Here is a 14,803-nt window from a genome sequence, read left to right on the forward strand (position 1 = left end):
AGACCTGAGTTAAAGTCATGGGACACAGTGTTACAGTCAGTTCAGATACCAAAATAGTAGACCAGATAGGATGACAGCATTTATTTATTGTAAAGGAAATTTTGTCCACTAAATCCTTTAACTGACATTGATGGTATGTAATAAAGTTAATAAAGTAATTAACAAATAATAATAAAATATTACAAAATTCATATTTTTGACCACTAAATGCTGGAATAACCTGTGACTTAGTCATCCAACCTCAGACACTCACCTTCAGTTGATATCTAATCTCACATCTTTACATATTATCTATAGACTGATGTCTCCCGGGTTTATAATTATAATTTATAATTTATAATCCCTCAAACTCTTCCCTGAGCTCCAGATTTATATATCCAACTGCTACATGTCTTCTGCAGTTAGGTATATTATAGGCATCTCAAACTTAACACGTTCAAAACCAAATCCTTGTTTTTGTTTCCTTCCCAATCTGTTCTTCTTTGAGGCTTCCCCAACTCCATTTAACCAGAGGCTTAGGCCAAAAACTTGGCAATATCTTTGATTTCTCTTTCTCTCATTCCTCATTCCCAACTGTTGCCAGATCACACTGGATCTTTCTTTGAAACACATCCCAAATCCAACTACTTCTTTCTTTGTTACTTCTACTCAAGTCCAAGACAACTTCATCTCCCATCTGAGCTACTTCCATGTATCTCTTGCCTTCTATTGGCTTTCTCTGTTATCACTCATCCCCTACAGTCTATTCCCAGTACAACCATGGTGGCACCCATAAAATATAAATGTGATTAGCGTGTCCCTCCAATTGTTTCCTACTAGACTCAAATAAAGTTCAAAATTCTCACTCCAAGACAGAAACTGCCTCCCCAATGCTCATGGTTCTAAGTAGAGGAACTTCCATTGAATGCCTCTCCAGGGCTCTCTCTGTGCACCCACCCCCTCACCTCCACATAAAAGCAGAGTGAATTTTCCAGCTCTTTGGTTTAAGGAGAAAGGAGCTTAAGATCCCACTTAAGGACCTTGGTTTTTGCACATCCCTTTGCCTATAATATTCTTCCCCCCGCTACTGCCAAGGGTTACTTCCTTAAGTTATAAGAGAATTTTGTTAAGACTTCTACTCAAATTTCCTTCTCTCTAGAAAGGTCTTTTCTGTCCCCTTCTCTATCTAAAATAGTAATCCCTATCAATCTTAATTCCTTTAATGTACTATATTTTTCTTCATAGTATTTATCACTAATGGATTTAAATTATATATTCATTTGTTCATTTAGTTTAATATTTTCTCCTCACCTTATCCTAAAATGTAAATTGAGGGCAAAGTTTGTTTTGTTCACTGTTGTATACCCAGTACCTAGAACAGTGACTGGCACATGGCACATGTGCAATGAACATGTTGAATGCACAAATTGTTCTGGGAAACTTTTGTTAAACTTTCTTATAATCTTATAATTTCCAATGAGATTTTAGTATATTCTCTTTGGGTTTTTCAGTAGACAATCACTCATATAATAATTTATCTGTTCTTTTCAAAACATTTATATTTTTGTCTTATGTTCTTATTTAATATCATTGGCAAGCACTTCTAGGATAGTGCAGTATAGTGAGAATGGGCATCCTTCTGCTTCTAATTTAAATGGGAATGTGTCAAGTGTTCCACCCTAAGGATGATGTTGGCTCTATAGTCTTGTTAAGGAGATCATTTTAGCCTTATCTTACTAAGTCATTTTTCAAATACACTTGCAGAATATATAGAGGTATGTGGATACGAATTTCCTTTTGGTGAACTAAAGAGTGTAGGCTCTGGAGTTGGATCTTACCTTGCATTTGACTCTATGTGAACTTCTGCAGAATATCGATTTCCTCTGAATCTCAGTCCTTAACAGACTAAATGTGGTTAATATCTACCTTATAGGGTTAGTATAAGAATTACATAAAATTAAGTTTAGAAAGTGCTTAGCAAATGTTTGTAACATAGTGAGAGGTCAATGAGTAGTACTTTTTATTATTCCTGAAATTTACTCCACTTAGTCATAGTAGAGTAATATTGATTTAATATAGTGTTAGATTCTACTTTGTTAATACAGGAAATTATTGAAAGGCACTTATTCTGTTGTTTTAGAGTGGGTGACCAGATGATTTTTTACCCACAGCTGAGTAAAAAGGAACAATAAATAGCTTGTATTCTACAAAGACCCACCAATATTTGGGTCTAGACATTCCCCTCTTCTCCCAAGTAGCAGAAAAATGTAGTGGGGTAGAGGGGCATATCAGAATTATGTCACTGACCTCATAGAGTCTGCTGTGGCTTTTCCTTCTCTTTTCAGTGTTAAAGGGAGCAGGGATGCTTGGGATTTCCTAAGGAATCACTTATAAAGACTGACTCCTTCAAAAGGTAAAGTCTACCATCTCATTCCTCAGCTGCACACCTGTTAGCACACTTGCTGATTTGCCCTATGTCTGGCCATATAATAACAAATTTGGAGGGTGGAGCAGGGAGGAGAAATGGGAGCACACTGCATCCCATTTTTGGCATGGCAAGGAAGCTTGAAATTCTGAGGGATAAAATGGACATTGAGGTTGTAACTGGGCTTGGGCCATTTTGCCGGTACCCCACGAAGATTGATGACTGCCAAGCTAGTGATCCTTAGCAAAAGAGATTGTGACATATACTGGAGAGTGGAAGAGTTGAGGATGAATTGAAAAGGCATGCCTGAAGGAGGCTCTCCTTGGTTAGGAAACTGGTCTGTCTGAGGAACTGTCACCTGGACCTCCTTAAAGAGTTAGATTCTTTTTTGTCGTTCTTCTTGCAACTGTAAGTATTGCAATTTTTTGAGGGCAAGCACTATGTCAAATAAAGAAATTCTGAGGCTCCTCCTCCCTTGGGATAAACACCACCTCCCACACCACCACTAAATGCCTAACACAGTGCTTACTATATAAGCAAACAGCAAAAGCTTTTTTTTTAAATTGAGATATATTTGACCTATAACATTGTATTTATGTGTACAATATAATGATTTGATATATGTATATATTGTGAAATGATCACCACAATAAGTCTAGTTAATATCCATCACCATATATGGTTACAAGCTTTTCTTTCGTATGATAAGAACTTTAAAGATCTACTCCCTTAGCAACTTTCAAATATGCAATGCAATATTGTTGACTGTAGTCATCATGCTATACATTACATCCTCAGGACTTATTTATCTTATAAACCTGAAGTTTCTATCTTATGACCATCTTCACCGATTTCACCAGGAAGGCTCTTTTTGACTAGAGTTGGCTAGAAGATGACAAATGAGAAAGAAGATGGTAGCACTAGCTAGGTAAGTAAGAAGCATTGTCCTTTCCTTCTCCCTCCTCTCTTACTCCTATACAGGGGTGGAGGCAGGGGGGTGTGGTGCTGGTAAATATTTAATCAACTTTTCTCCGAGTCTAGTTCCAACATGAATGTTGACTGACATTTTCATTTACCTTAAAGAATAACATGAAAGTGAAACGACAAAGACATATGTTGGAACTTCACCCATTCATCAACGACATAAGCTACTTTTTTGCTGAGCCAGATAATAATTTTTGACTACTAGACTATATCCTCAATTTTGTGTGTTATTCAGAGTAATAATGGTTACAGGCAAGACAAATTTTAAGTTTAATCTTCATCAACATTTTCTCCCCCACTTTCTTAAATCTAGACAAATAACAAATTGAGCCCCCGTTTGTAGTGTTAGCCAATTTCTGTGGTGTAAATACACCCATGGTTGATTTCAAGCTACTGCTGGACATGACTGAATGAGGAATTGAAAAGAAATGTGTACTAACATGATATTATATAATAGTTCCACCATATGGATACAATAGATGTAAATGATTTCAACCACAGATAATAGTAAAATGTAGTAAAATAATTCGAAAGGGATGAGTTTTTATTGTCTTTGTTTTTATTGTCATTGAATTTTTAGCTTACATAGTTTAATTTTTAAAAATAACTTAACCATCTCATAAAATTCCTGAAAATTCAACAGTCAGTTCTAACAAATTGGTAGGAGCTGGCTCTAGCACAACACTTGTCTCATACCAGAAGCAAAAAAGATTAGAAGGAAGAAGGGGAGGTGTGCTAGGAAGACTACACCCACCTCCCACTCATTGGCCATACTCCTTTGCCACTTCAGCTCCTGCAGTGTTAGTAGACTGGCTAGACTGGAGAAGGGAAAGCCTCAACTGTATGTGGGATCAAAATACTAAATTAGATAGGCTTTTAATAACCAAAAGTGATCAGAGTGAAATTGGAGAAATATAAAACTGTTTTATGTTATGTGTTCCTGAGTCAAGAACAGGCAAATGAAACAAGCTACTGTTTTATTTTAGGCTTAAAAGGAATCTGTATTTGGGAGATTCAGCAATGGTTTTATGTTCTTGTGGTCAGGCTTGAGGATCAAAGACATCTTTTTAAAAAGAACTGAAACTTGGGTGCCTGGATGGCTCAGCCATTAAGTGTCTGCCTTCGGCTCAGGTCATGATCCCAGGGTTCTGGGATCGAGCCTGGCATTGGGCTCCCCAATCGACAGGAAGCCTGCTTCTCCCTCTCACACTCCCCTTGCTTGTGTTCCCTCTTAAAAAAAAAAAAAAAAAAAAAAAAAAAAAAAAAAAAAAAACNAAAAGAGCCGAAACTATTCCATCTTTGTCTATGCTCAGAAACCATTAGTTTTTTTTTTTAAGATTTTATTTTTATTTATTTGACAGAGATAGAGACAGCCAGCGAGAGAGGATACACAAGCAGGGGGAGTGGGAGAGGAAGAAGCAGGCTCATAGCGGAGGAGCCTGACGTGGGGCTCGATCCCATAATGCCGGGATCACGCCCTGAGCCGAAGGCAGACGCTTAACCGCTGTGCCACCCAGGCGCCCCTAAATAGTTCTTTGAAACCTTGAAGAAACTGACCTCTGACACAGCTTCAAGGTGGTGCTTTTGTAAAAGACAGCTATTTGACTACTTTCTCAAAATTTTCTACAGTTATTTATGTTTTCATTTTCTAGTTGAGACTATTTTCCCCATTTATACTTTTCCAGAAGATTATTCATTCTTACACACACCCATGTTTCAAAGCAGCATAGTTATACTAATACTCATTATAATTATTTTAATTTCTTCTATATTCACAGTTGTAGCTCCTTCCTCTTTACTGATATTGTGCCTTTATTTTGTCTATTTTTTCTCTTCAATTTCTCAAATTATGGTCATTTTAATATTCTTCTGGGAGGTGTTAGACATGCTAATTTTGTAAAATGCTTTCAAAGGTTCAGTATGCTTATGAGAGGAAAGTCAAAACTTGGTAGAAGTACTAGGAAATGATGGGTTTTTTTATTTTTATTTTTTGTCTTTCAATAAATGCATACTTAACATGATTTATAAGAAATAAAATGAACCTGGGGCGCCTGGGTGGCACAGCGGTTAAGCGTCTGCCTTCGGCTCAGGGCGTGATCCCAGCGTTATGGGATCGAGCCCCACATCAGGCTCTTCCGCTATGAGCCTGCTTCTTCCTCTCCCACTCCCCTGCTGTGTTCCCTCTCTCACTGGCTGTCTCTATCTCTGTCGAATGAATAAATAAANTATTTTTATTTTTTGTCTTTCAATAAATGCATACTTAACATGATTTATAAGAAATAAAATGAACCTAATGCTAGATATTTGGTTTATAAGATTAATTATACATGAACTCTGTCCTCAAGTGATCATGACTTTCTTTTCTAGTTTACATAGCCCCTTGTCATATTGTTTTATTTCTTTTTAAAAACATTGTTATATGGATTAATTTTGTGAATTTAGTTGAGGAATAGCCTAAATTATAAATCCTGCTACCTAGAAACAGATAGACTTATGGTGTAGACAAAATGGGTATATACACAGAGTCCTTCTAAGTTCACAGGGACCTGGATAAGGGTGCTCTCTTTCTCATTGAATAGTGAGCCCAAACTATTTTTACCACTCAGTTTGGAACAGGGGGGAGGGTTGTCACAGTTTTTGTCATTCTACTTCCAAGCTTCTTTCCTAAAAGTAGGTGCTGAAAGGTCTGAGATTTGACCCTACTTACAAGCTAACGAGTTAGCCTACTATAGTTTCATCTATGCTTGTGAAGAAATAGACTCCTGGGTCAGAGACAAAAGCCTAATTATTGCTCACAGTGATAGGAGTAGCAATAACACAGTGGGTTATGTTACAAGAGTGGAACCCTGAACTTATGGAACCCAAATTTTTTATAATGGACAGTAATGTCTGCTCTTGCTCAGAGGAAAGCACTATCTCTTTCAAGGCTGTTTGTTTTACAAAAATCCTTGAGAAGGTAGGAACAAAGGCAACCAGTGCCTCTGCTCACAAGATGTACAGAAATACAAGAGATCCATGGAGAATTTTTTCCAACAACCAAGAAGGAACGGGAGGCTAGGAACCTAGGAATAAAAATTGAGTTCCTAGCACTAGGTTCTCATACAATATGAAGAATGAAGCTTGGATTATAAATTTGGTGGGTTAATTCGCTGTCATAAAATCATAAATCTGTTTTCTATAAATTGTATTGGTTTTGAACTGCTTATATATATTTTAAAAATTTTTTTAATTTTTTAAATCTTTTAATTCATCCCCCTACACCTCTCCCTTTTTTGATGTTATATTTAGGAAAATTCCCTGTGAAATTATATCCTGTTTTAGTTGAGTTAAAGGGAATAGAGCTAAGGGCCTTGATTTTGCACTTCAAAAAAGGGGGCATTTTTTCCTAATATTTTTCTATTTCCTTACCATGTTTCTTACTTTCCTGATTTATATCTTAAGTATATATTTACAGGTCAAATATCCTGATTGTGCCTCCCTACTTAACCTTCTAGATTATCAATCCAGTTTTCATCTGTATTTTATTTTCATTCCTACTCAACTTTTGATTTACAAATACATATATATTTTTAAGATTTATTTATTTGAGAGAGAGAGAACAGAGGGAGGGGCAAAGGGAGAGGAAGAGAGAATCCTAAATAGACTGTGCTGAGCACAGAGCCTGACGCAGGGCTTGATCTCACAACCTTGAGATCACAACCTGAGCCAAAATCAAGTGTTGGATATTTAACTGACTGAGCCACCCAGGAGCCCCCAGAAATATTTTTTAAATCCCTTTTAACTTTAGAATATTTTTTAATTCCTTCATTTGTTTTTAAATCCCCGATTATTTGTGTCCTTAAGATACATATTTTCTTAAGTTCTCTTCTGTTTCTTCCATAATCTGCCTTATTAGGAGTCACCTGTTCTGATTGTTTTTGTCTCCCTCCTTCATATGAGTGACCTGTGATTTCTCTTGACTTCTCATTTCAGTGAATGTGGGTTCCTTCAACACCTATTAAGGTCAGGCTATTTGAAACTCAGGTAATACCAGTCCGGAAGAGATAAGATTCTTTTGCCATGTATCAGCTGCAAACAAGCTGTTATAAGAGGATAACTGAGGGAGTGACAAATGAAGAGGCTTCTAGAATTGTTTCTCAAATTTCTAGCTGTATATTAGAATCATCTAGGGTACATTGATACCCAGACTTTTCCCTAGTAGTTAAATCATGATCTCTGGGCAGGGCTCAGCATATTTTCCAAAAGCTCTTGAGTGGGCAGTCACTATTGAGAAGCCCTGTTCTAGAATGTCATGTTTCTCCAGGTATGAGCAATAACAGGAGTCCTCTTCCAGCTACAGAGAAGAGGAATGTTCAGCCCAGTAGTGACGCTCTGCCCACAGAGAGCTAGAGTTGAGGCTGTTACCTTCCCAGAATCCTCGTGGGGCCTTGAAAGAGCCTATGCCCACATAACCGAGAAATGGTGTGGGCAGTGGCAAGCAAGGCATGAATCTCTGTTTCCACTCACATAAAAGTCTCTCTCTCTGTTCCCTATCTTTCCAGCTCCCACCTCACCCTACCCTACTTACCTGCAAGTCCTACTTTACCTAAGATTCTAAAAATCATTGCCATATGTAAACATGACTTCTGTTTCTCATTATTTTTAATGACTGGAATATATGACTGTATATTTCAAAAATAGAGCTTATATTTGTATTAGCTGGGTTTTGTTTTTGTTTTTTTCAAGTGCCTACTGTATGTTGGAGAACTTTTAACTCTTCCAATATTTAATCCATTTAACTCTCACAACAACCCTGTGGACTGCATACTATTATTATCCACAGGATAATGATGAAGAGATGAAGAGACTGAGGCTCAAAGAGAGACTGAGGCACAAAAAGTTATATAACTTGTCCAAAGTCACAACTAGTAGGAAATAAAGCTAAGTACAAAACTGGCAACTGGCCCATAAACCTCATTCTCTTCATCTCTATGCCAGGCTAGTATCACACAGAGAATTAAACTAAAGGAACAAGGAATTTGGCCAATTAAATTTCACTATAGGCTGCAAGTGAATGCTCTATTCATGTTTAATTATCTTTTTTTATATGGAATTATTTTTTTATATATTATATTTTAATTATCTTTTTTTATATCTATTGTCATAAAACTATTTCTAAAAGGAATATTCTTTTGACAGGTTTCAGTGTAGATTTATTTTTAGGAAAATAATTCTTCTAATGACAAGCCCCTATTAATCTATTAATCCAAAGAAAGAATATTATTTTTTGTTGTAACCTCAGTAGTCTTGTAATTTTCAGTGACAATTTAAATACTCTTAATCTGTCTTTTTGCCCCTAACTTGTTTTCTATTTCTTACCACTTTATAAGTGGTAAAATTGCCATTTTTAGCTGATAATCCAGTACTAAACGCTTAGGTAATGGAGAAACCACTTTGTCTCTCCTTCAAAAATTCCTATCCCAGGTAATTTTTAATTTTTTAAAATTTAAATTCAATAAATTAGCATATAACACATTATTTGTTTCAGGAGTCCGGGTCCAGGTAATTTTTTAAAGGGATTTTTGCTAAAATGAGTATGACTCTTTTGTAAAGCATCCAATTATGAGAAGTTGCAGAGAAGAGTAGGTTTGGTGTTTACTGAGAAATCTTATAGACTGTATACAGATTAATCAAAAGATATTTTAAATATTTTATCAATTCCCATTTATTCAAGAAAAAAATGCAGAAATCCTGAACTAGTAGTAACATGGAAAACATGTCTCTGGGAGTAAGTGAGAAAGAAGCCCTAAGAATTTGAATGGTTCTCAATCTCAGCTTTATGTAAGAATCAACTGGGGAATCTTAAGAATAGTAATGCCTGGGGGCACCTTGGTGGCTCAGTTGTTAAGCGTCTGCCTTTGGCTCAGAGAGTGATCCCATGAGTCATGATCCCACGTCCCTGGGATTGAGCCCCGCTTTGGGCTCCCTGCTCCACTGGGAGCCTGCTTCTTCTTTTCCCACATCCCCTGCTTTTGTTCCCTCTCTCACTGGCTGTCTCTCTCTCTCTCTGTCAAATAAATAAATAAATAAATAAAATCTTAAAAAAAAAATAGTAATGCCTGGGCATCACTCCAAACTAATTAAAGTAGAATCCAATTATTTTAAAGTTCGCCAGGTAATACTAATGTGCAGATGGGTTTAAAACTACTACTCTGACAGCAAAGCTCAGCTACAAATAAACCCGTGCAGATTTCACCAATTAGGTGACCACAACACCAGATTGAGAGTTGCTATGATATTCAGCAAATCATGGAAAAAAACCAAACGAACAGATGTTGGTGCTGGGTGGCAAGATTAGAGTAGCACATAAGCTAGAGCAGAGACTCAAAGGATGGTCCCCGGACAAGCAGCACCAGCACTACCCTGAGACCAACTAGATGTGCAAATGATCAGGCCCCAGCCAGACCTACTGAATCAAAAACTCTGCAGGTGCAGCCCAGTAATCTGTGTTTTAAGGAGCCCTCCATGTCTGAGACCCACTGGGCGAGAGCAGTGCATCTCTATCGTTAGTGTTCACAGGAATCACCTAGAGGATCTTGTTAATTGCAACTTCTGTCTAGGAGGGGGTCAGACAGACTGCATTTCCAAAAAGTTCTGGGGTGATAGGATGCTGCTGGATGGAAGACTACACTTTGAATAGCAAAGGGGCTAGAGGTCAAAAATGAAGGAAGCCTGCAGTGACCAGAAAGTCACTGGTCCAGCTGGGGGCCGTTATGACATAAAGTTTAGGTTAAGCTGAAAGCTGTGTGAATTAGATCTGACATCTTGGCTCAGTGTAGGAGCAAGGTTTGCAAGCACTGGTGGAAACTGGTATCCTAAATATAATTACCATAACTTATAAGACATCTCAAGGGATGGAGGAACAGAATCTGTCCAATATAACCAATGAAACCAGGATATCATTGTTGATATGAGGACAGAAACTTTCTGCCTCGTGCTCTGTTATTTAACAATCATTTTGTTATAGCTAAAGAGGACTCACTGCAAGAATGGGTTGCTTCCTGGAAGAAGAATGCCCCCCTCCAGAATACCCCAGAGACATCTAAAACTTCATATATCCAAAATAAAACTCAGCTCTTCTCACTCTAATCCTCATATCCACCCCAAACTGCTTTGTATCAGATGCTCTCCTCCTAAGTACAAACTGTCATCATGCACCTAGTTACCAAGCCCGAAAGACGCAAGTCATTCTACGTTCAGAACAGGGTGGTGGTGATACACAGCACAGGCTCTGAAATCGGACTGCTAGAATTTAAATCCAGCTTGGACCACTTACCTGTTGTGATCTTGGGCAAGTTATTTAACGTCACTGAGACAGACTTTTCATCTCTAAAACTGCACTGAACACACTGAATGGTTACACAGAATAAATGAGGTAAGAACAGGGTCCCCTCCCCCCACCACCAAGATACGATTGAAGTTCTATTGATTCTATATCTTATTATTTCTTTTGTCTGGGCTCTCCTCTGCATTTCTGATGCCTAGAAAAATTATATAGCATAATGCACATACAGAATGCCAGTGAAAAACCAAGTATGATATATTCAGGCTACCCCTTGTAAGTACATAGAGAAACTGACTTGATTTTCTAGGTGGACTTGTCTGTTGGTCTAAAGTTTGAAATAAATCCTGACATTAATCTGGGGCAATGTAATAGAATTCAAGACATGTCTTTCTTTAAAAATTCAAAATTGTAATTAGTACCTAATTATCATCTGTAATAATAAAATATTTTAATAAATATTTTATAAACAAAGAATATTCAGAATGCTGATCGAGTATGTTGTAACTCATAAACACTATGAAACATACCTGTGTTTGACAAAGTTTACATTTAATACAGATTACATAATCTAAGACAAATCTACAGCAGAGCTTTAAAACTCTAAAATGAAAGTCTGAGGTAGTTAGGATGGTTACCTTTTTGTTTTTTTAATACTGTATGACTTGTCTTCTGTGATCCTGGGTACTTTCTTAGATATGGATGGAACAATAGCCTCTTCAAATTGTAACTGAAAGTCAAACGTCAGGGGTGTAACTGAAGTCTTTTTCTTTCCTTGACTCTGAAGCCTGTTTTTCTGCAGGAAAGGCCAGAGTACAACATTGTGACAAAATGAGCACTTTTCATAAAGGGAAAATCCTGTGTGAAAAGGAATGAAATTAGCCTCACTTTATGAACACACACAGAATTTATGTGCCAGTCAATAATGGAGAAATTTTACAGACTGAAAACTAAGAGCCTTGTGTACCAACATTTTTTATGTGTGACCTGAGCTGCTCTTTTCTCATCCATGAAATGAGGGGACTTTGGACTAGATGATCATGAAGGCTCCCCCCAATTCTAAAATTTAGAATTTAAGAACTACCTATAAACTAAGCAAAGACAATCCTCATACATAGGGTTATTGGAAGGAGAGCAACATGGTCTCCAGCCTGCTGCTCTTGCTGTCCCCACGAACGTGGTGAATCACTCCAACACTTGTCTAGTTGCATGAGCCAGAAAGAGCGTTAAGAAAGCAATCAAAAGATTTTGTTCAAATATTTATATAGATGGACCAAAGAGAGAAAAGGATATAGCTAATGAGTTAGTTAAGGAGCCAAAAGTCTTTTCTAAAAAATCTCTCAGGACTGCACAGAGGAATAAAGTGATGAAAAATTTGAAAGCAAGTCAAAGGATAGGAACCTCTGCTTCTGCCAATGAAGGATTAAGCACTACAGGAATTGCCCTCCTGCTGTAAGTAACTAGAAAACCAGACAAAACATATGAAAACAACTGTAATCAGGCGTTAGAAAACAGGCGGGGGCCGGGGGAACTATAATCCTCAAGAAAAGGGAAACAAATGAGGTAAATGCCACAATAGCTCAGCTTACTTATTGGAGGCAGTTTCCACACTGAGACGCAGGGAGGGGAACTCACATCAAACCTTGGGCCTTAACCTTGTTGAATTTAAGAGACAGAAATTGCACGAACAATTACATTCTTTGGCGTTCACCCCGGAGAAATGAAAACTTATGTTCACACAAAAACCTGTACACAAATATTCAAAGTAGCTCTCTTTAATCTTTTTTTTTAAAGCAGCTTTATTTTTAAATGCAAAATACTGAAAACAACCCAGATGTCCTTCAATGGGTGAGTGGTTGAAACTCTGTACATCCATATAATGGCACACTACTCAGCAATAAAATTTATATATTATTTATAATAATAAAGCTATTGATTCATGCAAAAACTTAGATTGGCCTCAAGGGCATTGTGTTTAGTGAAAAGTCAATCTCAATATTTCACATCCTGAATGATTCCATTTATATAACATCCTCAAAATTACTGTTATAGAGATGGAGAACAGATCAGCCATTGCCAGGGATAGATGGGGAATGGGGTGGGGTATAGATACAAATATAGAGAAGTAACATGAGGGAGTTCTTTTATAGTGATGGGAATGTGTTGACCTTGATTGTGGTATTGTGGTAGTGATCACACAAATCTATTATGGGATAAAATCAATAAAACTATACACACAAATGAATGCAGGTTAAAAATGGTGAGAACTAAATAAAATCTGTAGCCTGGTTAACAGCAATATACCAACGTTAACATGAGTTGGGACGCATTCCAGTTTTGATAGCATACACAACCCATATAAGATGTCACTACTGGGGGCAACTGGGTGAAAGGGACATGGAACTCTCTATAGTACTTCTGAAACTTGCTATGAGTTGATAATTATTTCAAAATAAAAAGTTCAAAGAAATAAAGAAGCAATTACCAAAGTGATTTATATATTGTTATCTCATCATTAGGTCATCAAAAAAGAAAAGAGAGACAATTTACCTTTATAAATGTATGTGTGTATGTGTAACTGCATTTTATGAGTATATGTAAAGATAAATGGATTTATACATACATATATAATATTTGTATATCTTTATAAGAGCACAAAAGAAAAAGTGGATGGGTAAACCCAAACTGCTAAGTGTTTGCCTCAAGAAGAAACAGTTGAAGAGGCCAAAGACAATTTTTCTTTATGTAATTTTCTCTAATTTTTAAAAAGATTTTATTTATTTATTTGACAGAGAAAGAGAGAGAGAGCAAGAGAGCATGTACACAAGCAGGGATAGAGGGAGAGGGATAAGCAGGCTTCCCATTGAGCAGGGAGCCCTATGCAGGGCTCAATGCCAGGACCCTATGATCATGACCTGAACCAAAGGCAGACGCTTAACCAACCGAACCATTCAGGCGCCCCTCTTTAAGTATAATTTTTATATATATCTGTATATTGCTTATTTCTAAAAGTCTGTTTTAATTTTATACTTTAAGAAATAAGAAAAGTTTTAAATTTTGATTGTATATACTTTCAGAAGAATTTTTAGAGAATCCTCTGTCAGTAACACATAAAGTAGGCATAGTAACACAAAATGAGAAAATGCATTGAATTGCTTTGCACAAAGGAAGCTCTTATTAAAAGGCAAGAATTATTATGACTAATCATATATAAAAGGGAATTTCAGGAAAACTCAATAGATTTATCTCTGATTATATTTTCTAAGGTACGTTTCATTTTAAACAAAAAATTAAAAAGGAATGAACTCTGGGGTGCTTAAGTCCAATATGGTTGCTTTAGTAAGTTACTCCTGGTTTGCTATTTCAAGATTTGGGTAACGATAACAGAAGGAATTTATTGTTTTTTCCAATATTTCTCTACTTTATTTTCTGAATAAAAGGAGACAATTATGGGGGAAAAGAAAATCAAGTTATTATTCAAGCGACAACATTTTCATTTTCAGATTCACAAATATGTTCAGTCACTTCAGAGTTCCTCTCTGTGCTGGTTTCCTTGATTTCCTGGACTCTATGTTCTTTATGCCTTTGTTTTATTATTTTGAAAATTTTTGTGTAACCAAATTAAATTGCTCATATGTGCCAAGAATCTGGCTTTTTAAAACTATATTCTTTTTCAAAAAGATTTATTTATTTATTTTAGAGAAAGAGAGAGCTCGTAAGGTTGGGAGGGGCAGGGGCAGAGGCAAAGCAGACTCCTGCTGAGCAGGGAGCCAGATGCAGGGCTCCATCCAGGACCAGGGAGTCATGACCTGAGCTGAAACCAAGAGTCTGACAATCAACTGAGCCACCCAGGTGGTCCAAAAACTATATTCTTTATTAACATTTTATATTGAATTTTATAAAAGTCTCACCTGTTTTACTTTGATATTTATTTTATTTATTTATTTATTTATTTATTTTTAAGATTTTATTCATTTATTTGACAGAGAGAGAGGCAGCGAGACAGGGAACACAGGCAGGGGGAGTGGGAGAGGGAAAAGCAGGCTTCCCGCCAAGCAAGGAGCCCGATGAGGGGCTCGATCCCAGAACACTGG

General features: G+C 36.9%; 1 protein-coding gene across 1 annotated transcript in view; it reads right to left on the reverse strand.

Annotated features, from left to right (window-relative positions):
- C2H1orf141 (chromosome 2 C1orf141 homolog) overlaps window positions 1-14,803 on the reverse strand; it is a 182,634-nt gene that overhangs the window by 25,798 nt on the left and 142,033 nt on the right. Inside the window, 1 exon segment of the mRNA XM_034653653.1 lies at window positions 11,348-11,505. Within this exon segment, the coding sequence (XP_034509544.1) occupies window positions 11,348-11,505 (158 nt within the window).

Source organism: Ailuropoda melanoleuca, chromosome 2 (genome assembly GCF_002007445.2).
Source record: "Ailuropoda melanoleuca isolate Jingjing chromosome 2, ASM200744v2, whole genome shotgun sequence".
In the NCBI taxonomy this organism is placed as follows: Eukaryota; Metazoa; Chordata; class Mammalia; order Carnivora; family Ursidae; genus Ailuropoda; species Ailuropoda melanoleuca.